Source organism: Cyprinus carpio, chromosome A25 (assembly GCF_018340385.1).
Source record: "Cyprinus carpio isolate SPL01 chromosome A25, ASM1834038v1, whole genome shotgun sequence".
In the NCBI taxonomy this organism is placed as follows: domain Eukaryota; kingdom Metazoa; phylum Chordata; class Actinopteri; order Cypriniformes; family Cyprinidae; genus Cyprinus; species Cyprinus carpio.
Genome location: NC_056596.1, coordinates 11,416,236 through 11,439,840, shown reverse-complemented (window position 1 = coordinate 11,439,840; position 23,605 = coordinate 11,416,236). Strand labels below are relative to the sequence as shown.

The 23,605-nt window shown below is 37.4% G+C and overlaps 2 protein-coding genes across 4 annotated transcripts; both read left to right on the top strand.

The window, feature by feature from the left end:
* Positions 1-787: 787 nt before the first annotated feature.
* On the top strand, positions 788-11,112 carry LOC109072714. 3 transcript variants are annotated; one of them, XM_042715500.1, is made up of 4 exons: positions 788-943; positions 4,599-10,213; positions 10,325-10,384; positions 10,626-11,112. In XM_042715500.1, the coding sequence occupies exons 2-4, from the start codon at positions 4,657-4,659 to the stop codon at positions 10,793-10,795; spliced, it is 5,787 nt and encodes a 1,928-aa protein (XP_042571434.1). In that variant the 5' UTR covers positions 788-943; positions 4,599-4,656; the 3' UTR covers positions 10,796-11,112. The 3 variants fall into 3 exon arrangements, with proteins under 3 accessions (XP_042571434.1, XP_042571433.1, XP_042571435.1); XM_042715499.1 differs by having other exon boundaries at positions 4,599-10,225; XM_042715501.1 differs by lacking the exons at positions 10,325-10,384; positions 10,626-11,112 and having other exon boundaries at positions 4,599-9,482; positions 9,536-9,692.
* A 335-nt stretch (positions 11,113-11,447) lies between these two features.
* Positions 11,448-13,659, top strand: LOC109072713 (protein AMN1 homolog). Its single transcript, XM_019088927.2, has 7 exons — positions 11,448-11,648; positions 11,771-11,897; positions 11,971-12,100; positions 12,329-12,546; positions 12,984-13,040; positions 13,133-13,244; positions 13,334-13,659. The coding sequence occupies exons 1-7, from the start codon at positions 11,560-11,562 to the stop codon at positions 13,405-13,407; spliced, it is 807 nt and encodes a 268-aa protein (XP_018944472.2). The 5' UTR covers positions 11,448-11,559; the 3' UTR covers positions 13,408-13,659.
* Positions 13,660-23,605: the final 9,946 nt, after the last annotated feature.

Sequence of the window (23,605 nt, the reverse complement as noted above, 5' to 3'; positions counted from 1 at the left end):
CAGATTTTGACAGGGAGGGCCTAAAAAAATTAAATTGTCATATGAATGCATAAATCACCCTCATATCAATCATATAGCAATGACAAAGTGAATGTTTATTATAAATAATATGTGTTATGTAATTTAGAATGTATTTTAAATGCTTATTTGATTTTTACTTTTTTTGTTGTGTCATCTGATCTATATTTTACTGTCTTGCTTTTTATGGCTCAAATAAATTATAATAAATTGATGCATTTTAATGCTTCGCGTCTGCCTTACAACGCCCCTTAGCTGTTATAAATCCACTGTAAACCACGGCTTCTTGGGGCTTACTGCTTTATTTTATCATCTTTAAACTGTCATATCCTCCGGGTTTGAGTGCAGTGACTGGATAGCATTATATTGTAGACAAGATTCGAAATCAATAATGGCGCAACAATAAAAACAATACATTTAAAAATAAAATTAAATCGGTGTATATATTTCGAGTCTTCCTCTAGCAGTAACGTGAGCAGGAGGGAAATCTTTTCGCTACTAATCGAAGCCAGATGTGACCACAAGCAGACTTTTTTTTTTTTTTTAAGTAAAACCCGGCTTACTTTCAGGTCACACTATGTTGCCAGATCATCCCTAATTTATCGCAAAACGGAATCATTTGTCTCAATTTTGGAGAAACTGCACATGAAGTATAAAATACAAAGATGAAATAATTCTGATTTTATTTTTTAAAGAATACAACGTTTACCTAGTAAATGTTCAATAGCGCGCGCGCACACACACACAAAGAACAGCGCCTAATCGACCTAATAAAATGGACCTGGCAACACGGTCCCGCCCCTCCTTCGTTTCAAAGGCCTGATGAGATTCCTCATGTTGAGCTTTAGTAGAAGTAAATAGTAGAAAGCGGCTGAAAGGAACACGTTCATCACAGACAGAGGAGCGTATCTTACACGGATGTTCAGTAAGTTGTTCAGTATTTCCTTGGATACACGATTTGTGTTTCCATCGTTTATAATTTGGCCGGGATGATTTTGCAGGCTTTGCATGAAAAAGGTTTCTTGGTTAACGGTTGAGTTCTGGTTTTCGTAAACGATAACATTTGGAGAGCCAAACAAAGTCAAGTCTGTGCATTTAAAGTCTTCTAAAAAATAATAATTCGAGTAAAGATGACATTCTTCATGAAACGTATTTAAAATCTATTTCCTGTAAGTTCTGTTATAGCAGCCCGCAGTATTTTGCTGATATGACCGAATTAACGTTAAATGTTACATTTCGATTCTTGAATTCTTCAGTTTTGGTGTATAAGGTCAGTGATAAAGCGACGTGACATTTAATTTACGTGATTTATATTTTTATTTTATGACACCCATCTAGTCAAGGACAATAGGTGTGGAAGGTATTGCTACTTTTTATCCCACACATTCAAATTCCGACGATTTTCTCGAAATTCTGAGGTTCAAAAAACAAACAAACTTAGAATTCTGAGGAAAAAAGTCAGAATTAAAACTGCAAGATACAGGACCAGTTGCATACATTTGGTTTCTGTGTTAAGACTAAGTTTTAACAGCTAGTCTGACCAGCTAACCTTTAACCAAAAGATAATTAGTCTTATTTTTCAAATTTTAAATTAGACCAATCTCCATTTGTATTTTACAAACTTAAAGTTATGACCATACATGTTCACAAGTCACTAAGGTCCAAGTAAAGTCTCAAGTCTTTAACATTTTATAAATATAAATATATATATATATACTTAATATTAGTAATAGTTTTTGCTAATTTATTGCTACTGTAATACAACTGCTCTGTAAAATAAATTTAAATGAGCAATGAATAATTTATAGTATGTATATTAATTAACTTTACAATAGAGAAATTATCAGTTTTGGTTCATTTTGTTTTAAAAGTGTTGTGGGCAGTTTGCTTCCTTTAGCAGAGTCTGGTGAAATAATTTTGCTCTGTGTGCAGATATCTTTTGGGATTTGTTGCGTTTTGTCTTTTGGTGTGAATAAGTATGTGATTTTGTGTGGTTTGTTGTGGGACCATTTGGACAAGATGGTGCCTTTTGTTTGTTTTGTTTTTTGTTTTAAGTGGACTTTATTGAAGGTAATGGGGGAAGGGTGTGAACCAGCAGGGGTAGAGACGAGAGAAATCCTTAAAGCCTTTTTTTGAATAGAACTTGTTTTGGTGTAAAAGTGTCCTCATTTGGAGCCTGCTTTGTTTTTTACTGACCAATTTCCAGTTGCTAATATAATTTCAAAGCTTTACTACCTGTTCTGTTTGTTACTTAAAATATGTACTTCTACTTTTTCACACAATGGGCCTCATTCATGAAACTTGCGTAAATATATGAGTAAATTAAATAAAAAACTAATTTGTGCGTAAAACAGACCATCCCGAAAACTTGCCGCCGGATTGACAAACTCTTCATAACTGTCTGATTTGATAGTTGAACTTGTATGTTAATGAAGTCCGATCATTCATAAATAGGGCGCTTCTTGCATACTTATTCACAATTAGCATAATCCCCGACTATGAATTACAGCTTCACAAATTGCGTGTCCAGGAACGCATTGGAATATCTGGTCCACTTTCTCAGGTTTGGCTCCAGTATATTGCATAAATGCAAAAAAGACCAGGCCATACGCTTAACAATAAATATTCAATAATGTGTGACCACCAAAAAGTTTTTAGCCAGCTGAAAAAATGTCAAGCACTCTTCTTAAAACGACCTTCTGGTGGCGCATAAACTCTTTGGTGGCACAGTGTTATTCCAGCTGAGACACTTTAATTGCTATGGTATGGAATATTAACGGTGGCAACGTATTAGCCTACTAGTATCTAATTTTTAAGAATTTTAATAAATATAATAAAGCAGTAACCAGTAATAGTGACTGACTTCTCCATCGTTGTAGGCAGTCGTTGTACAAGTAGGATGTTTAGGCATTTGTCCCGCCCCTCCTCTATTTACAGCTGGGTAAATAGTGACAGTGACGAGCGCTGCCTTTTACAATTATCAACTCTGCCACGATTAAAAAAAAAAAAAAAAAAAAATAATAATAAATAATAAAAATATATTAATTAGAAATGTAAAAAAAAATTCAAAAAGAGGTAAATATTATGGCAGTGCATCAAAATTCAGTGTCATCGGTTTGCTAAAAAGAACAGAATGTTTTACGCACCATTTAAATGTGGTAGGGAGCAGGTGTACATTTCTTTCGTATCAACTAACATTTTGAAATTACGAACATTTTCATGAATTCGAAAGTTTACGTCAGAACGGCTTTACGAACGATTTGCACAAAAATTCATTCTGCTCGTGTTTCATGAATGAGGCCAATTGTGTTGAGCTCTTTAGGGTGAGGAACTGAAACCATCTCTGGACAGACACATACTCGCATGCACATCTCGCATTTCGCAACTAACAATTATAGGGTAATGTGTCATTTCTGAAATTTGAAGCAATGGTCTGACTTTAGTTTTGTGAAACTATACTACATAAAACATCTGAACAAAACAGCAGCAGAGCTGAATGAGACGCAGATTCAATCTCTGACAGCAGGTGGCACTGATAAACAGCAATGATACACTGTTTCCTGGGTTACACTGTAAACAAACCAGAGCTTGTGAAAACTACTTTAATATGCATTGTTCAGAAGCAAGATGAAAAGAAAATACCATGTAAACTTTTCTAAAGATAGTTCTGCTCAGAGATACATTCATATAAACTCCTACTCCTGTATAGCGATTTGTTTGCCATCTCAACTGATTTGAAATGTCATATATTTGAATCGATTTTCAACCGGCTTGCGATTTAATTGTTATATCCTTATTGATTGGACATCCAGAACATCTGGAATCATTGTTTGTACATATTTTGAGATTATGCTTTAGTAGCGCACCGACTCTCTGTAGCCCCTTTCACACTGCACGTTGGTCCCCGGAAAACTGCCTGGAGTGCCTTCTGTGTGAACGCAAACACGTCCTGGGATTGATTCCGGGATCGATCCCGGGTTTGGGACCTAGTAACATTGACGGGTTCAGTCCTGGAACGAGCTCTGTGTGAATAAAAGCCAGAACCAATGCTGTAAAGGGTGTGTCGTAGTGATGGCGCATGGTATAGTGCGACTCTTTTACCGGGTGTTTTGAAATATGTGCAAACTGTAATGAAGCAGAGATCAGGTAGTTCCTCACTGTCTGCGCTGAAGTTGTGATCGTTCGCCAGCATAAGTGAAACAGAATGCGTCACAATACACGTCACATAGTAATGTCACGTGTCTTTACAGTATGTGTGTGAAGGTGTGAACGCACACACAGATTCCAGAAAATCACTGGCAGTGTGAATAAACCACAATCAAACGATCCCGGGACAAATCCCAGGATACATTATCCATGTATTTTCCGGAATTTCTGTGTGAAAGAGGCTTGTGTCTGCTCATGCATTCTCCCAGGCCTCCATTGCAATGGAAGACCGCTGGAGTTTGCGGATAGAATAAATAACAGATTAATTTTTTGGAAGTTTATTATATCTAACACCAGTGAATTTTGTAATACTAATGGTATTTAATTTGAAAATATTTTGTTACCCTGATATTTTGCTTTTTCTTTTTTTCCAGGCTTGTGACTATTCAACTCCTACATTCTGTCTGGAGTAACAATTGAACATTCAGTACCATGCAAGCCAATTCACAACATTCAGGACAACTGCAAAATTTGCATGGAAAAGGAGCTTCACCTAGAGAAGGGACAGGCCAAAACTTTTACCAGCTATGTTTACCACCTCACACTGCAAGTCCCTCATATCATGGACAAAGAGCCACTGGAAATTACTTCACCTGCACAATCCAACAGGCAACCAGTGACCAGATTTTGACTAGTAGCGTTCAAGCTACCAATGACAAAAAGCTTGCGCAAGAAAATATGCTTAATTCAAAACATGCATTGCCAACAGTAAAACAGGATTCCCAAATGATTCAGTGGAACATGCCGCCTAATTGCCAGATATTCGTACCTGTTAGCAACATAAATCTACAAGGTGCTTCCAACAGTAATGGGCCAAACATGTCACAATTTGCCTTCAATTCAACTAACAGTTTATACATGCAACAGCAAACTACCTCCTCAGCACTTGGCCCACATAATTCACAACAGTTTAAAACAGTTGACACTACAAGTCATAACGAAGCTAGAAGAAATGTTAACACTAGCAATTTGTATAGCAGGCAGCAACATGCAAATGCTTCTACTAATTTGCCAAAAGACTCCTCAGATCTAAAATATTATCCCCGAACAGAAAACACATGTCATGGTCAAAGTAGTTTGTTTGGTGGGTACCCTTACCAGTTGTTGATTGCTGAGATGTCAAATGCTAACGTAAAAATGTTTTCTACATGTGTGCAGAACCTGCAACCGAATAATGCTGCTCAGAGAGCTGTTGCCATTGTCCCGCCATTGTCTCCTATAGGAACAGCACCTGTTAATGTTTCCGACAAATCTGCTAATATGAAAATGAATGTAACGCCTGTACAAGAGACTGTACACCATCAACCAAATATTCCACTTCCTCTGGTGGCCAACGATAATCTGAAAAACCAAACGAGAGAACCAAACAATCCAACAAGCGAGCATCAACGACCAAAGCCAGCCGAGCCAAGGCTGAATGATGGACTTTGCAATGTAATTGGAGCCAAAAGTCCAGTTTTGGCTGATGAATCAACTGGCCAAAGTTGCTGTGCAAGTTCGCCGAAGCTGAAAAATGTGGTTGCAGAACAAAAGGAGTCTGTTCAAACTCAAATGCAAAATGAGCTGGCTGAAAAGACAAATAAAAACTGCACCATCACAGACAAGAAAACTGTTGAACCGGATACTGTTCATTTTATTGAATGGCCATTAGATCGATTGCAGACCTTAAATGCCGTGATTAACCAAATGGAAGTTGGGGATCAGAAGAACATCCACAAAACTGATCCTTGGACGGACATCTTAAAGATTTATTGGAACGGGGATTTTCACAAGTTTTATGAAGCTGTACAAAGTGGCATATATCAAAGCATAATGGAAGAAGTTCTTGTTTACTCTGCGATGAAAGAGCCTGTAATACTGAGGCAAATTGTAAATGATGCACGTAGCAAAGTCAGTGAGAATTTTCACGTTTTAAAACACAACGAAGAGCCACCAAAGATGACGTACAAGTCGTCTTGGTTGAATCTTAATGAAAACGTTGATGACATTGACAAGGAATCTGGTTACTCTTGGTTTTATAAGCCTTTTCAAAATGTCTCTGAACATGAAGCACAAAACTTGGCATGTGAAACACCAAGCAAATTGCAAGAAGCCACTGAAAAGCCATCATCGATTAGGTGCAAACAATTACCTTCAGAGGTAGAGAACAAAGTACCTACAGACAAACCAACATCAAACAATGAGAGTCTACATGAAAATGTGCCTGTTTCGTTTAATGGACAATCTTCATCTGTGACTGACATCAACTGCTCACCAATGCATAATTGTCAGGTTACAGAAGTAACCAACAGTCAACCAATTATTACAAATTCTCTGGAGGCCATGATTACTGTTGTGAAGGATTTGGATAAGCAAGGTGTCCCGACTGGAACGTCCAGTTTGGATGACCAATTTTGTAACGATGTTGGAGCCAAAAGTGTTGTGTCGCCCAAATCAACTGGCCAAAGTGACTGTACGAACTCGCCAAAGCCCATTCATGTGGTTACAGAAGAACAGGTGATGGAGTTATCTTCTCAAATGCAAGTTGGATTCAGTGAGAAAATGCATAACAATGGCTGTGCTGTCCCCAGTAAGAACGTGAGATGTGAGACCTTGCCAAAACAGAGTCAAGAACTTTGTGCACACATGAATGAAAAGGAGACTGAAAAGATGTATGCTTCAGCCACTAAGTTGATAGAACAAAAAGTCATTGCTGCATTACTAGACAAGCACAAGGCATCTTTGTTGAACACACCCCAAGTACTTGACACAATATCAACAGAAGAACAAGCAAGCAGGCAGAGGCTAAAGGAGAAGACCAAATATCCAGCATCCACATTTCTAAGGACATTGCTATCAGCTCCTTATAAGCCATCTTTAGCTGAACGTAATCAGGGTGCAACGGAAATTACAGACAAAGTACAAGAAGAACACATGTCCTTGGAGAAAAGTAGGAACGATGAGAGTTGTGAAAAATCTCCTGTTCCCTTGAATGCTCAGTCTCCACCAGTGATTGATAAGTTCTCTCTGAAGCTTAATGAACAACAAACTAGTTGTCAACCAAATACTGTTAATCCGCTGAAGGGCATGACAAATCTGGTGAGGACATTGGAAAACTGGGATGTTTCGTTAAAGTATCAAAACTCCACTGGAAAACATGGTGGTTTAAAAAGAAAGCATAAACAGTTATCTAGAACATCAAAACAGCACAACAATTTTTGTAATCATGTTGGAGCCAAAAGTCCCATGTTGACTGATGAATCATCCAGCCAAAGTGACTGCTCAAGTCCACTGACACGTAGTCCTGTGAGGTTTGTTCCATTAACTCAAGTGCAAAATGAATCCAGTGAAATGATACCTAATAGTGACTTTGATAAGGCTGTGAGATATGAGACTGTTCCAAAACCTTGTCAAGAACTTTCTGTACAAACGAATGAAGAGATGATTGTTGAGATGGATGCTTCATCTTCTGTTAAGCTTGTTGTTCTCACTCAGGAAGTGGCTAAACAGTACTTTGCTGAAAATAAAGACATTGCTGCAACACCAAAGACTGCAACATTAAGGCTGGATGACCCTGTTTGCAGTCAAACCAAAAGTCCAGCATTGGCTGATGGATCAACCAGCCATTTTGACTATGCAAGTCCCCCAAAACTTTATCCTGTGCTCGCAGGACCATCTCAAATGCAAAATGAATCCGATGAAGAAATGCCTGAAATTGAGTGTTTACTCTCTAGTGAGTCTGTGAAATGTGAGACTGATCCAAAACCCAGTCAAGAACTACCTGTGCAAATGAATGAAGAGGACGTTGATGAGATGCATGCTTCACCACCTATTAGGATTAATGTTCTCTCTCACAAAGTGGCTATGCATTGCTTTGCTGATCAGTTCATGCAAGATAAAGACACTGCCACACCACCAGTGGTTGTGAAACAAACCAATTGCCAATCAAATATAGTAAATCCACTGATCGCAATAACACATCTGGTTAGGGCAGTGGGAAAACACCAAACTGGAAAATCTGACCTTTTGAAAAACAAGCATCAAACCTCAACTGCAACATTGAGTCTTAATAAGCATTTTTTTAATGGAGACAAAAGTCCAGTGTTGACTGATGGATCAGCCAGTCCAATTGGCTATGCAAGTCCACTGACACTTCATCCTGTGCTTACAGAACCATCTCAAGTGCAATCAGATGAAGAAATGCCTGAAATTGCGAGTCTACTCGCAGATAAGTATGTGAGATGTGACACTGATCCAAAACAAAGTCAAGAACTTCCTGTGCAAATGAATGAAGAGGAGACTGTCAAGTTGGACACTTCAGCTTGTATAAAGATTAATGTTCTCCCTTATGAAGTGGCTAAGCAATGCTTTGCTGGTCAAATGATGGAAAATAAAGACATTGCTGCACCACCAGAGACAATACACAAGGCCTGCTTGTTGAATTCACCCCAAGACACAGTATCAACAAAAGAACAGATAAACATGGGGAGGTTGGAAGAAACTGATAGAGCTGGAAGTCCAAGGCTGACTGATGGATCAACGAGCCAAAGTATCTGTGAAAGTCCACCGAAACTTTATCCTGTGATCGCAGAACCATCTCAAATACAATTTAAGTCCAGTGAAGAAATGCCTGAAATTGACTGTATGCTCACAGATGAGAGAGTGAGATGCGAGACTGATCCAAAACCTAGTCAAGAACGTCCTGTGAACATGAATGAAGAGGAAACTGAGAAGATTGACAGTTTAAACTCTACTAAGATCAATGTTCTCCCACATGAAATGGCTGAGCTTTGGTTTGCCAGTGAAATGGAAGAAAAAGACTTGCAGAAAGATATTGCAGTTCATATTTCCACTGAAGACAAGGTGAAAGGTCAAGTCCTGGAACTCAAGTCTGAAAAAGAAGTGCTCCTAAAAGATGTGAAGCCAAAAGAGTGGAAATATCAAAGTTCTGGTGGTGAAAGCTTGGAGTCTTACTGTTGTCTTGCTAAATGGTTTCAAACTTTAGAATGTGGAAATGGCTCAGTGTGCACGTGCCAGATAAAAGCTGAATTGAGAGAAGAGATTAAAACTGAGGCCCACAGCACAAGTTTAGAGGTGCAGACTAAAAAAGACAGTCCAGGTGAATGTGAACAGGTGGAAATGGATAATGCTGCTCTTGAAAGAACAGACGATTCTGAAGCCACAGACGATTCTGAGGATGAATACCCATTGCTGCACGATCCTTCTACAGACAAGGCAAAGGACATTTCAAGTTCTGAAGAGGTCAGTAAGGTAGAGACTGAAACTTCAGAGCAGAAAAGAAATGAATCGCCCACAGAATGTGCAGCAAACATGGATCTTATGAATGAGATTGAGCAAGACCCCCCGGCTCCTGATTTGAAGAGCAAGACTAATACAGTATATCTTGCACTGTATGGGTCATCTTCTGAAAAAAGAAACAAACTAAAGCGAACTAAAAGATACAAAGAGAAAGTAAGTTGTGAAGAACCCCCAAAAACTGTTCAAGTAACTATAAGCTCTCACCAGGAGATTAAAGACAAGGACGAGTCAAATAAATGTGTGGAAACAAAAGATGAAGATGCTATGGTTAGGCAAGTGAGAATACGAAGAGCGATCCTGCAAAACATGGTTCAGCATAAAATCTTCCCCTTGCATTCCGTTTTTGGACTCGGCAAAAATGGACTTTCATCTACCTCAGTCAGAAAACTTCTCAGCCCAAGTGCTCTTGTGAAGAGTGACGCCCATTTGGCTGAAGAAAATAAGCGAAAGAGACTATGTAAGAATGCAACACAACAAATGTCTATGAATCAATATATCATCAGAGGGAAGACTGTGCCAACCAAATTATTTAATTCACCTGAGAATGTGGCGAAAAGTAAATATGAGTTGGGGAACCCTGTTTTGATGCCATTGGATGAGGGTCCTGCTTTGGAATTCAGAGTATTGCCAGAGTCTTTTAACTTTGAAGATGGAGCTGAACCTAATTGCGCTCAAGGCGACACGTCACAAAGTACGCAAAATGGTAACTGCTGAAAATATTTAGTAATACAATTATATATATTTTTTTTATGCTGTTGTACCTAATGTATACTTTTTAAAATTCATGTTCCTTTTTCTTTAGGGATGTCAGGCCTAGAAAAAAAAGCTAAAAGGATGAAAACTAGCCATGTGCCAACCCAAGGTACTGGACACAAGATTCATTTGAAATGTAACAAATTTGTATTAGCCTTTTTATAGGCTAGAGTAAAGTTGCAGTGTACCACTTTTGAATACTGATTAATGAAAATAATGATAATGCAGGTTAAAAAAACATTAAACAGGGTGTATTGTCTGAATTGAGTCCTGTATCTGCCCATCACATAACTTTGTTTGGCAGGTAGTTGAACACTCATCTAAATGGCTTTGTACTTGTTTATCTGCAGGTGTTTGGAGTTTCAGCCCGTTGAAGAAAAAGCACACTCAATCCATCCAATCCACCGATGTCTCCGGTTCATGTAGCCTCTTCCAAGAGTTCAAGAAGAAATATCAAAAGAAGTACATTGCCTTCAAGCAGAACTTGAATTCCAGTGAAAGAGCTCGATTTTTCTATTAAAATTTGAGCAAATGGGCTTATTTTTGTCATGTGTTTACTTCCTGTGAATGATGAATCTCAACAGATGCAAATTCCAAGTGTACAAATACTGTTTAATTGAACTTGATTTTTTGTATTATAGTATAAATGCATCATTTGCACACTGGTCGAGTTCAACAGCTGCTATTAACCAAGTTTTATACTTTACATTTTCAAGAAATGTTTGTCATTGTTATGTATATTGTGGTACTATTATTTGGATTCCACTGGTTTGTAAAAAAAAAAATCTATTTTTGTTTTATAATATCTTTTAATAAAAACACTTGGTTGCAAATACATCTAATTTTGCTCCTGTTTTTTAAGTTCTGTTAAACTATGATTCCTTGAAGACAGCGATAAAACAAGTAAACATTATTGTAATAGTACCTCAGAGAACACAAGTGAGATTGAGCGGGAAAGTGCATAACATTTCGAGAACCACTTTGTTTTGAGGCTCTGGCGTTTTTACACCGCTTTTGTAAATTAATTTAAAGATAAATATTAAACTTTCACAGAAATAACCGCAAAATAGAATTTAGAATAGAAAATACGTATACATTAAAAAAAAAAGAATGCATAAAAATTAAAAAGAACGATTGTGTTTGTCGCTTATGAATGACGTAATGCTATAAATGAGACCCGCCCACTCTGATATACTCGCGAATGAGAGAAAACCAAAACAATGATAGAACGTTGAAAGTTGACGCTGTGGTCAAATTAGAAAAGAAAATGAACGCATATTACATATGATATCATCGCAGTTAGCCGTAGAAACGTGTATAAACAGCACTGAAAACGAGCAAATCATGGCTACCATAGATTCTCTGATGAGCTTGTGAGTAACATAAATTATAGTGCTGTTACTAGATGAGCGTGTAACGCTGTTGACAGTATTCATTCTGTTCTTTTTGTAGCATGAATTCCAGATCTTTAAATGACATGTTTCTCCGCACACAGGTGCGCTTTTAGTGTTGCTCAGCGTGCTGAGGAGTATGAGATCCAGATGTTGCCTGCTGCCGTTAAAGACAGATTATTGCGGATAATGATGTCTTATGGCACGGTCACCGACTCCAACATCAGCCAGGTAACACGTACCCTATCGCAGGAGCATTTGTGATGGTCATCTCCAGTGCTCATGTGAGTGATTTGTGTTTCAGCTCGTGCACAATGGAACTCATACACTGGATCTGCAGAACTGCAAGGTGTCCGACTCTGCGCTTCAACAAATCTACTGCCTACAGCTGAGGACAATCCTGTTAAGAGGCTGTGCAGATATCACTTCTGAGGGTATTGATGTAGAAATGTTCTTCTTAAATCAATATATGCACTAAAATAAAAGTGCACTTATTACTTGACTTATAATAACACAGAAAGGCCCTCTTTATTATCGTTTTCCCTGTTATCTTAGAATATGACACCCAAACATAAATTTTAGACTGAAATTGATATCTGATTGCACTGTTGGTCAAATTAAATTGTTCAAGACATCAACTGCTGTATTTCTCTTTCTGCCAGGTGTAGAGGTGCTGGCATCCCGGTGCCCTTATCTTCAGGTAGTTGATCTCACGGGCTGCACGGCTGTGACAGATTCAGGGATTCAGGCTCTGGCGCGACACTGCAAAGGTTTAGAAGTGATTTCCCTGCGTGGCTGCACCGCTCTCAGTGACAAAGCCCTGCTGGAGCTGGGAGAGAGCTGCAGGATGCTGCACAGCATTTACTTCTCTGGGACAGAGGTCATTTAAATGAAGCATATATACACTAGTGCTCAAACGTTTGGAATAATTATGACTTTTTTAATATTTTTGAAAAAAGAAAAATAGGCATATAAGAATACTACTGAGGGCTGTAGTAATTGCTGCTGAATAGCTTTGCCATCACAGGAATTAATCATATTTTAAAATATATTAAAATAGAAAACAGCTATTTTAGATTGTAATAATATTTCACAGTGTTACTGTTTTTTTACAGTATTTTTGAGCAAATAAATTCTTAAGAGACTTCTTTCAAAAACATAAAAAATTAGAATTATTCCAAACCTTTGATGAGTAGTGTATATACAAAAATCATAATGCTGCTCTACCTGTTTTAATAAATTGCGAACATTTTGCTTGCACACATTGATGTTTATTATTTTCACCAAATACTACTTCTGCGTTCACTCTATTTAAAGGTAACTGATCAAGCGGTCATTGGACTCGCAAATGGAGTTTGTTCACATAGCCTAAAGGTATTGCATACTGATTTAATTTATTTATTTTTCTTCATTAAGACAATTTTAATATTGTATTATTATTTTTAATTAATTATTTTCTGTTACAGGAGTTACAGATGATACGATGTCGCAATTTGACTGATGTGGCAGTGACTGCTGTTCTTTCAAACTGTGCCAACATCAGAATTTTTAATTTCCATGGATGTCCCCTGATTACAGGTAGTCACATGGTCCCTGACATAAAATGCAACATATATTTTGTTGTCCAAAAATGATGTTACGTGTCTCCACATGTACGTCTCCTTTAGATAGATCAAGGGAGGCGCTCCAAAACTTTACTGGCCCCAACAAGATCCAACAGGTGTCTTGGACTGTGTACTGATCACACTGTGGACTGTGACTACCAATCATCTTCAGTACATCAACTACAACACATCAACTCTATTGTCGTAAATGTAATGCACTTATCGAGGAAGATAAGCATCATCCTTTTTTTAGATTTACTAAGCAAAGAGTCAGTGTTTGATAAAAAAAAAAAAGATAAAATCAATGCATTTTCATAATAATGTAATTTAATATTTCTGAATATACTTCTGTAAAATTGTTGTTTACCTACTTTTCACTTTCAACAAATCAACTAAACAATAACAAACAACAAAAAAATATGTTCCATTAAACATGTTTGCATATATATACACACACACACACACACACACACACACACAATTTATATATATATATATATATATATATATATATATATATATATATACATACAACTAGATTTCTTTTCCCAAAATTCCTATCTCAAAAAATTAGCATATTTCATCCGACCAATAAAAGAAAAGTGTTTTTAATACAAAAAAGTCAACCTTCAAATAATTATGTTCAGTTATGCACTCAATACTTGGTCGGGAATCCTTTTGCAGAAATGACTGCTTCAATGTGGCGTGGCATGGAAGCAATCAGCCTGTGGCAACTGCTGAGGTGTTTATGGAGGCCCAGGAATCTTTTGCAGGTGTTTAGAGTTAATTAGTTGATTCAGATGATTAGGTTAATAGCTCGTTTAGAGAACCTTTTCATGATATGCTAATTTTTTGAGATAGGAATTTTGGGTTTCCATGAGCTGTATGCAAAATCATCAGTATTAAAACACAAAAGACCTGACATTTCAGTTGGTGTGCAATGAATCTAAAATATATGAAAGTTTAATTTTTTTATCATTACATTATGGAAAATAATGAACTTTTATCACAATATGCTAATTTTTTGAGAAGGACCTGTATGTATGTATGTATATATATATATAATATATATATATATATATACACACACACACACACACACGTTATCATTTTCTTGTAATAATGTTGTATTTACGTTCATAGTTGGTTTATATGTGAATGCTTTAGCTGTTATAGATCAGATGTGTAGTTGTAGCACCATACTGTGCTGTTTGTAAGTCCGTAGTTCTCGTCTTAGACCGAGTTGAGCAGCTCAAAGTGAGCCAGTTTATGTAATAATTTTCTGATGTCATGGCCTTCAAATTGAGCCTGTCCCGGGTCACCAATAAGCACTTGTGTTCCATGTGTGGTTATACATGTCTGGAGCCATTTATGCAGATGATCAGCCAGATCTTCATCACAGAACATGTCTCAGAGAAGAATGAGGTCCCAGTCATCAGGCTTTGAGCCAGTGATGTTGTCTGTCACTTAAGGTAAAGGGTCCACTGCTCAGTTCACAGTTCATTTTTGTGGCAATGGCAGCAACTGCAATAATAAAACAAAGCACTTTTAATATTATAAAGCTTTTTGTTGTTATTTTACTAAATTAAATTTTTTTATTCATTTATGGTTTTAGTTTCAGTTAATAGCCCTGCTTTAGAACTGTGTAAACTGGTATTTAAAAAAAAATGGCAATGCAGAAACCAAAAAAAATATTTTAAAAGTGCAGAAACTTAAAAGAAAATATTTATAAATAATCATGACTTTTAGCATGTTTTACTTAATGGGTACACCTTAATGTTTTTTCCCCCATAAAATCAATTATTTTAGTTAAAAACAAATAAAATAATAATAATAATAATAAAAAAATTACAAATACCTTTAAAAATTGTATAATTTTTTAAATGTAGGAATGGTTGCAACTTTTAAAAATACATTCCACTAGATTTCTTTTAATAATTTATGATAAACTCTGCAAGAAGGTAGATCTATAAGGACGTTCTAATTTACTCACCAAACTGAATTTAACGAATCACAATAGTTCTTATTTTTTTTATCAAAATACATATTTTAAATATATGCTGTAAACAACAGCTTAATTAAATATAATTTTAAGTTTCAAATATAATTCATTTAAACATTCAAAGGCAAAAATCTATTACAAAATATACTTCCAGGGGGGAAAATACATTTAGCAAAATATATTATGGTAACTGTAATATATATATATATATATATATATATATATATATATATATATATATATATATATATATATATATTTAACAAAAATTAATGATTATTATGGTATATATGAATGAATGATGCATGTGGCTATTTACGGACCTTAAGATGCACAGTTCAGATCAGTCTGTCAGGACAAAGCACACCAAATATTACCAGCTTATTGATCAACTATCAAACAATAAAACAAATAATGTGAGCCGCTTATTGATCCTTTATGAAACAATAAACTATATGACAAGTTTCATGTCACCAGCTCTTTTTTCCTTTCTACCACAGGGCTCAAGATCTGAAGAACCTGGAGATACAGAGGATAACAGAGAGCGCAGAGGCTCAGATCAAGATATCTGCCCTGGAGCTGGAGCTACAATGACAGCCATGGTGTTAAAGGTTTCTCACAGCAGAACAGATTCATCTGATGAGGTTTCAGTATCACACGTCTTTGTGCCTCTTACCTCGGCCAGATTTTTGGACATAAAGGACAGGAAGTAGTCAGTGAATGCAGTCCTGAGGACTTAGTGTCACTGAAGGCCCTGCTAGAAGGTTTTTCCTCATGCTAATATTGAGTAAAGGCCAAAAATGTATCATAATTAATAGAACACAAAAGCTTCTAGATATACAAGCTTGGTTTTTACTTATGTTATTGTGTTCCAAAATGTTTCAGAGTTCAAAACACAGCGCAAGTGTAGCATTTACACTAAAAGGGGCTCTATGGCGTATTAGCATTAGCATCTGCTGTAAAAGTGGTGCAGTAGTTTGAAACTAAAATAAATTGAAACTGTTGACCTGTTGTATATCTAGCTACCTGAATATAGTTCACAGCCGTTTGTAGGTGACTCTATTGCCCTCTTATGTACTGGAGAAATGTTTCTACCAAAGTAACTGAAGAACGCAGAGAGAAGAAGATCTGGTTTGGTCGAAAACGGGGTCCAAAATGCTAGAAGTTTTCTGGCCTTTTAATACAGAAAGTAATAATAGGTGTGACACATTTAGAACTGGAATGCTGTTGACACAGGGAAGAAAAACACAGAAACTGGAGCAAGAACTCCAGCAGGGGGCAGCAAAGAGGTCTTCATCCCAGATCTCAGTCTCTCAGGGGGGATCAAAGAGGTCGGAGGGAGGGGAGGTGCAGAAACAGCCAACCAACCTGAAGAACCACAGCAAGACAACCCGAGAGGTTATGATGATGATTATGGTAAAAAAACCTACACACAATACCTGCCCTACAGTCATATTTTTATAAGATACTTAATGGAATTGTAATTTTGTTTCTAGCATAGTTTAAGGTTAATTCATAATAATATGACTAAAATCTGTGATATCTTAGAGAAGGAACTTTTACAAACAAAATAACTCCATGCATAAGCACATCTTAGACTCTAATTGGAGTGTCCTGACTCCTGATCTCACATTTTGCTGGGATGAAGGGGCACATAATCAGCTTTTAGGGTTGCAGGAGGGCGTCTGCAGAGATGTGGTCAGAAGCAGGGATAAAACACATCAGAAAACCTGTATTGAATGAAATTTCAATGTTGTGTAGTTTTTTTTTTTTTTTTTTTTTTTATCCTTACAGCACTTAGAATTGAACTACAATGGGATAAACGGCTTTAGTGCTGTGGTGCAATATTATTAAAATCAGTGAACCCTATCTAAACATTCAAATGTCCCACACTTACTTCCCTGGCAGATGGCACAGTTAGAGATGCAATGGAAAATCTAAAAGAGAAATGAAAATCTGCCTGAAGGTAAAAAATGTGAAATCTATTCATTTATAAAAATCAGGGGCCAATTTGTTCAACTTTTGGAAATTTGTGTGGGGTCCTACTATTTTAGTTTCTCAGAATGCTAGCAGTCATTTATTGTGGTGTAATTGCCTTGCTGGTCCAGCCAAACCAAACTTACAACAGGACAAATTTCCCCTGGGCTGCAATAATGGAACATTCCTTGCAAGGCAGGTTGAGGTTTATGACTCAGATTTGGAAGACATGGAAGGGTCCATTTGAGGAGGAGAGGGGAGCCAACTTCTTGAGTGATAATAATCCATTATGAAAATCCATACTGCACTGACAACTTCACTAAATGCACCTTAATTACCATTTATAATCAATTATACAGTACAGCTAAGCTATTAAAAAAACAAATTTTCATAGCCATGTTGCCAAATTTTCCGTGTTGTTGTGTTTAGCCTTCAAGTGCTTGAAAAAAAACGGGGTAAATTAAAAATTAGATCTGAAAAACCAACAAGATATTGTCTTGAATACCAGTTACAGGTTATTTTCCAAAATGTTTGTTTAGAGATATTTGATTTAACTGATACATACATTTGTACTGAGATTATACAACAGTAACATAACATCATTATTTAGTTCTAGATATTATTTAAAGATGTTCATTTCTAAAACAGTCAAAGTCAAAAAAGAATGCCAGTATAAGTATAAGGTCATTAATATCTGTCCACGGCTGGGTCAGATTTGAGGTCATGTCAACTTTCCATTTTGCACTTATGGTTGAATAAGATGTTGCACAGTTTCTGAGCCACACAGTGAATCTATCCCTCTTCATTGGCCTCCAAACCAACAAAAACTTCCCCAGTGACACAGAGTAGGTGCATATCTGCCAAAAGAAAAGGACAAAATATTCAATAAAATATGCATTATAAAGAAAAAAAATCACCCAACCTTTAAGGCCACAGTAGTCTATTAAAAACATGTACATGATCCGTATAATATTATTTCGAAAAACAATATCACAAATCCGTTATCTATAGAGATAAATGCTATTCAAGTAAATGGCCTCATGGCCGTGGCCTCCTGTTTCATATGCCATATGCTATATTCAAATGGCCTCATGGCCGTGGCCTTAGCAAACATTAAAACCAAACTGAAGAGGGAGGGGGATTAAACTACAGTGTCCTTAAAATAGGCTGATCTCCTGTGGATCTTGGTTCTCATAAGACAAGCATTTAATCCCGAACACTAAAAGCAAACATTTAGGCTTAGTTTATGATGGATAAATTCTCTAGCTTTTACATAATAGTCATGTAAGCTGGAACTACCGTATACATATGGCAGATGTGCTGTCATGACAAATCTATTCATTGACCTGATTTGTGGTGCAATATGCTTTCCTGCACTCTCAGGACATTAAACTGTTTTCTGGGAACTATTTTGCACTGTATGTGGACAATATGGCACCTCTTTGTAATTTTTTTGTGTGAAATTGGGTTAATTCAAAATTTAAAACTGGAAGAGGAAAGTAATGTGTTTTATGAGATGAAGATCAAGTATGAACGTGAATTATTTGCTTATGAAGTCTGGCCCCATTTGTTCAGTATGTTGGATATATTTTAATAACGTAAAAAGGGAATTTTTCATAACTTTTAGCCTTTCAGTTAGCCTCTCTGCATCCATCTTGTCTGATGGAAACATCTCCATGTCTTCTTTAGTCGTGCAATAAATTCATGCAACCTCTATAAAAACATTAAACACAGATGTGCTCACCTAGTCATCTTTTTGGCCCCACTCAAACACAAAAATTTAACTTTGCCTATTAATCGCCCTGTCCCAAATGCACCCCCTCATTTCTACCAGTCCTCCTCCAAGTCCACATTTGGGTGATATGATTCACAAAAACTGCCAGCTAGAAGTCGCACCAGTATGGCCTTGGAGAAAGGGCACATTAATGGTATATACTAGCCTGTGAGCACCCTTCTGAATAATAAAATTATTTTTCCCCATTTGGAATAGAAAATGTCTGTGAGTCTGGGCAGGGGTATCCAGTCCAGCTCCTGGAGGGCTACCTTCCTGTAGACTTCAGTTCCAACCCTGTTTGAACACACCTGCCTATTTAAAAGTAACCCTGAATTCCTTGATTAATTGGTTCAGGTGTGTTTGATTGGGGTTGGAGCAAAAGTCTGTAGAATGGTGGCCCTCCAGGAGGGGGGTTGGCTTCCCCAGTAGTAGGTTATCACATTTATAATTTTAGGGCAAGACTCTTCAGCTCCAGTCCTGGGGGGCCAGTATTTTGCAGACTTTATCAATCCCATTTTAACTCCCAGTTGTTATATGCAAGTAGTTCTCAACACTTTCATTAACTTATTTGCGTGTGTTTGGTTAGGGTTAGAGCAAAACTCTGGCTCTCCAGGGTTGGAGGTGATGAGCCCTGTTTTAGGGTTCAAAATGGTGCTTTTAAGTGCTCCCAATCCCCCCTTTGAGAGGTCCGCTGTTCTGGACTTGTTCTGGAGTGGTCAACATGATCTATAAACTTGTATAACAGTCCGAGTTTGGATGTTAAGGTTGTCTGCTTTCAGAAAGGGTGAGAACAGTGTGTGGTAAACTCACCTGGAGTTTGGATGTTAAGGTTGTCTGCTTTCAGAATGAGAACTGTAAGCCAACAGACCACAGTCTGGTACTGCAACAAGATGAAGAGCTGACCGGAGACCTCATGATCTCTCTCGCATGTTGAATAAAATATGAGCCACTCTTGTCCTTTGAAGACATGAGCCACTCTTGTCCTTTGAATGTATTTCGGATGTCTGGGATGATGTTTAAGACAGTCTAGTTTCACAGTAAGAGCTATGAAGAGTCCTTTTTGGACTTGTCCACAACTTGCTTTAGTTCTCTAATGCAGCTGACAGGCCTGTCTGGTGTCCAGTCCAGACTACTGCAACAAACTTCCAGCTCCTCAAATAGGGATGTCCTTGGATTATCCTGCATGAAAATGTCCAATCTGAGCATGCAACTCTTAAGCCCCTCTAGAGATCCGACATTGATCACCAAGTTCTTTTTATAGAGTCCAGAGCTAAGGTTGTAATCTTGAGCAGATATATCCAGAGGTCCAGGGCAAACTGGGGGCAGCCTGGCCTGGACAGTCACTTCTTCTAGACGATGGATTACACCGGTTAAACCCGCTAAGGATACAGTGAGTGTGTTCTGTGTTGAAGAGAAGGTCAGGGTAAAGTGCAAGAAGGGATGTGAGGTCTCACTTCAAGAATTTGAACCATAGTTAGGAAATAAAGTTTCGTCCTGTAGTAGACCTTGGGTTTGAAGTGGAGAAAGGGCACAGGGTGATCGAGGGTTGGGAATAGTGAGCCTTCTGTGTTCGCTAAATGAGTAACTATCTCCAGCCACAGTGCAGTGCCGTTCCAGAACATTCCGGGTGTTTGAGAGAAGACTAAGTCTTGGGAGAGAGGAGCGGCCACTGGCCATGGGCTTGTATAAAGAAGAGGTTGGAGAACTGAGTCGTCTCATTGGGAAGCATGACTTGTTAACCTCAGAGACAGCAGTCAACTCTTCATCTGATGGTGTAGAGCTCTCAAAAGCAGGTGGATAGTCTTGAACTGATCCTTCCTGCGCCTCGTATTGTAATTTGGTAATTGTGGTTCCAGATAAAAGGACAGGACTCAAAGCCACAGTCGCATGATCCGCAGAATCAGGAGGAGGGGGTGTCCTCACAGTATTTTTGTCTTTGAGTGGTTTGTGTCTGGTCTTTAACCAACAAATGATGCATCCCAGTATAAGGGAAAAACACAGAACCACCAAGCCCACACTCAGCAGAATCTGCAAGTGGACTGAAGACACAGATGAGGGTTAGAACAGCATTTTAATCTGTAGCTTTCATTCCAAATGTCGGAACAACTGATAAATTGTAATCTGCAAACAAAGGAAACAATTTAATCTGCATAAAGTCAGTTTCCAGTAACAGAACAGTAAAAACCAGTAGTGAAATCTGAAATCGAAATAATGGTTGGTTCTCAGACAGAATGGACAACTTGTCTACTACTTGCCTGACAAACACATCCCAAGTGTGCTTGTAGGTTACATCTACTATACCTTCAAGTTGCTTTGTGAAGAGCACCTGCAACAGCAGCCAGAGAAACAAGAGGACGATGATTCCCTCGATCATTCCCTTACAGCCAAAGAGTAGGATGGACTGCCACACAGGTTGTGCAGAGTTCTCCTCCTCCTCCTCAGCAGGCATGATTACCAAGGAACACCACAGCTCTCACTTCATCTTCAGCTTCTGAAATAACATCATGCATTTTCAAAGAGGTAGCTTCAGAACGTGAACTCCACTAGTCGAAGCAGGATCTCTCATCTGTATGCATCTCCAGGGCTGAACAACTAAAGTGCACTGGTTTCTTTGAAATATTCTCCTCGACACTTGTCTTTTTTTTAGCTAGAAGTCACAACTGATTTTGTTGAGTCTTTCTTTTGTCAAAATGCTTTAAGATGAACCCCAACCAATTTCCCAAGGCAAAGCAGCAAGAACAGCTGTTGTCTGAAGAATTTTCTATATAATGAAAATGCAAATTGTCATTCAGTCTAAACAAAATCCCATTGATTCTACTCTTGTGGTTTTTTTCTCCCCTACATCTGTCTTTTGGTTATATCCAGAGTATTAATCCTCTCCACTAACTCCCTTGGTGAGAGACTGAGATGAGTTTAGAGGGTGGTCCGGATCAGGGGGGTGGGACATGCCAAGGGCAACTATACCATGTTTCCCACACTGTGCCTATTAAAAGGGCATCAACAGAACAATCCCATCCCACCACCCCCACAAAACAGCATCTGTCAAATCCACTGTGAGTTCTGCACGCAATCAAAATCTCTAGTCTGTTAATGTGAATTGCTATTTTAAGCAGATACACAAGTAAATATGCATGCATTTCATTATTACATTTCAATATCAAATCTCCAGTTTTTGTTAACTACAATAAAACATGGTTTCACATTTCAATCCCCCCAAAAATAAAAAATGATAAAAATTAAATATTTTATTTAAATTTATATTTAAATGTTTTATTTGAAATTATATTTGTTTGTATATTTTATATATTAACAATTTATAAATAAAAATGGATGAAATGACATTTACAATTATATAAACAAATGACCATGATGAAGGAAAGCAATTAACTTTATAGTTAAGCAAAAAAAGATTTATATTTTACACACACACACAAAAAAACACCACAAAAGAAAAACTTGCATCAGATCAGACTTTAATTTCATTGTGTAAAGTTGCATGTGTCCATACAGTGAGGTCATCAAAGAGGATAACAAACACATGTTCTTTGGTTTTCAGCTATGCCATTATCTGAAGAATATAGAAATTAAAACTGAAGAAACTAAAAGTGTCTGTATCCCAGCAGGTCCCAGGGTCGAGCAAATGCAGGATTTCTTAACAGCTAAAATGTAAAGCTAATTGTTGACGAGGCTAAATCAGCCTGAGTATGTGAACAAGCTTTGATTGCTACTGGAAGTGTATTGGAAGTACTGGAAGACAGTTTTTGCGATAATCAATACTTCATGGATATGAGATACTGCATTTAACTATCTCACACTGCCATATTAACCTTGTTCTGCCTTTCACTGAGGTATTTTGCTAATTCATTACCTGAGAGTTTTTTTTTTTTTTGCATTAAAAGACAGCAGTACTTCTGAGGTAATTCAGTGATGTACTGCAGGCATTGAACTACATCCAAGGTAAAACCTGAGTGAGGTAGCCATTTCAGTCCCACACTGACCGAGTTATATCTAGTGTCATTCGTTTCAGGAGCGAGACTGCGTCTATGTTCTGAAGTTAAAATTTTATGAAGAGAAAAAAAAAAAAGAAGAAGAAATTCCTGAGAAACTCACTTTCCAATATGGAAAGATACATGAGGTCTGAAGTTCGACAACTAAAAAAAAAAAAAAAAAAAAAACATCCAATCTTCCTTTGATTTGAATGTTATCCTGCTTTTCTGTGACCTAGTTTGTTTTAAAGAACTCGTATGCGCAGCAGAGTAGAAGAATAGTACATTAATCAAGGCCCTTATTTACGAGCCTGTACATGATCGTCCAACGCACTGAAATGATTGACGTGTGCCACACAAACAGTGCGTGTCCACATAATTTCCTTTCAACCATACATTGTCTTGTGTCTGAGGTAGAGAAAAATCTTTCAACCAAACCGTTGCCTGTAAATATGTCTAAATAACAACAAAAAACCGAAACCTTTGAAAATGCAGTTTCAAACTCAAAACTCTTTTCAAATCATATGAATATTTCTGTATCTAGAAGCTAAAAAACAACGGAAATAGAAAACAATAAAATCAAGTAAATAATTTTT

What these genes read in the sequence shown, in the direction of transcription:
- LOC109072714 (XM_042715499.1), top strand. Translation starts at nt 4,657, where the DNA reads ATGCAAGCCAATTCACAACATTCAGGACAACTGCAAAATTTGCATGGA. An exon ending in GTCACAAAGTACGCAAAATG is followed by an intron (nt 10,226 to 10,324) that starts GTAACTGCTGAA and finishes CTTTTTCTTTAG; the next exon opens with GGATGTCAGGCCTAGAAAAA. An exon ending in TAGCCATGTGCCAACCCAAG is followed by an intron (nt 10,385 to 10,625) that starts GTACTGGACACA and finishes GTTTATCTGCAG; the next exon opens with GTGTTTGGAGTTTCAGCCCG.
- LOC109072713 (XM_019088927.2), top strand. Translation starts at nt 11,560, where the DNA reads ATGATATCATCGCAGTTAGCCGTAGAAACGTGTATAAACAGCACTGAA. An exon ending in TGCAGATATCACTTCTGAGG is followed by an intron (nt 12,101 to 12,328) that starts GTATTGATGTAG and finishes TCTTTCTGCCAG; the next exon opens with GTGTAGAGGTGCTGGCATCC. An exon ending in TTTGTTCACATAGCCTAAAG is followed by an intron (nt 13,041 to 13,132) that starts GTATTGCATACT and finishes TTTCTGTTACAG; the next exon opens with GAGTTACAGATGATACGATG.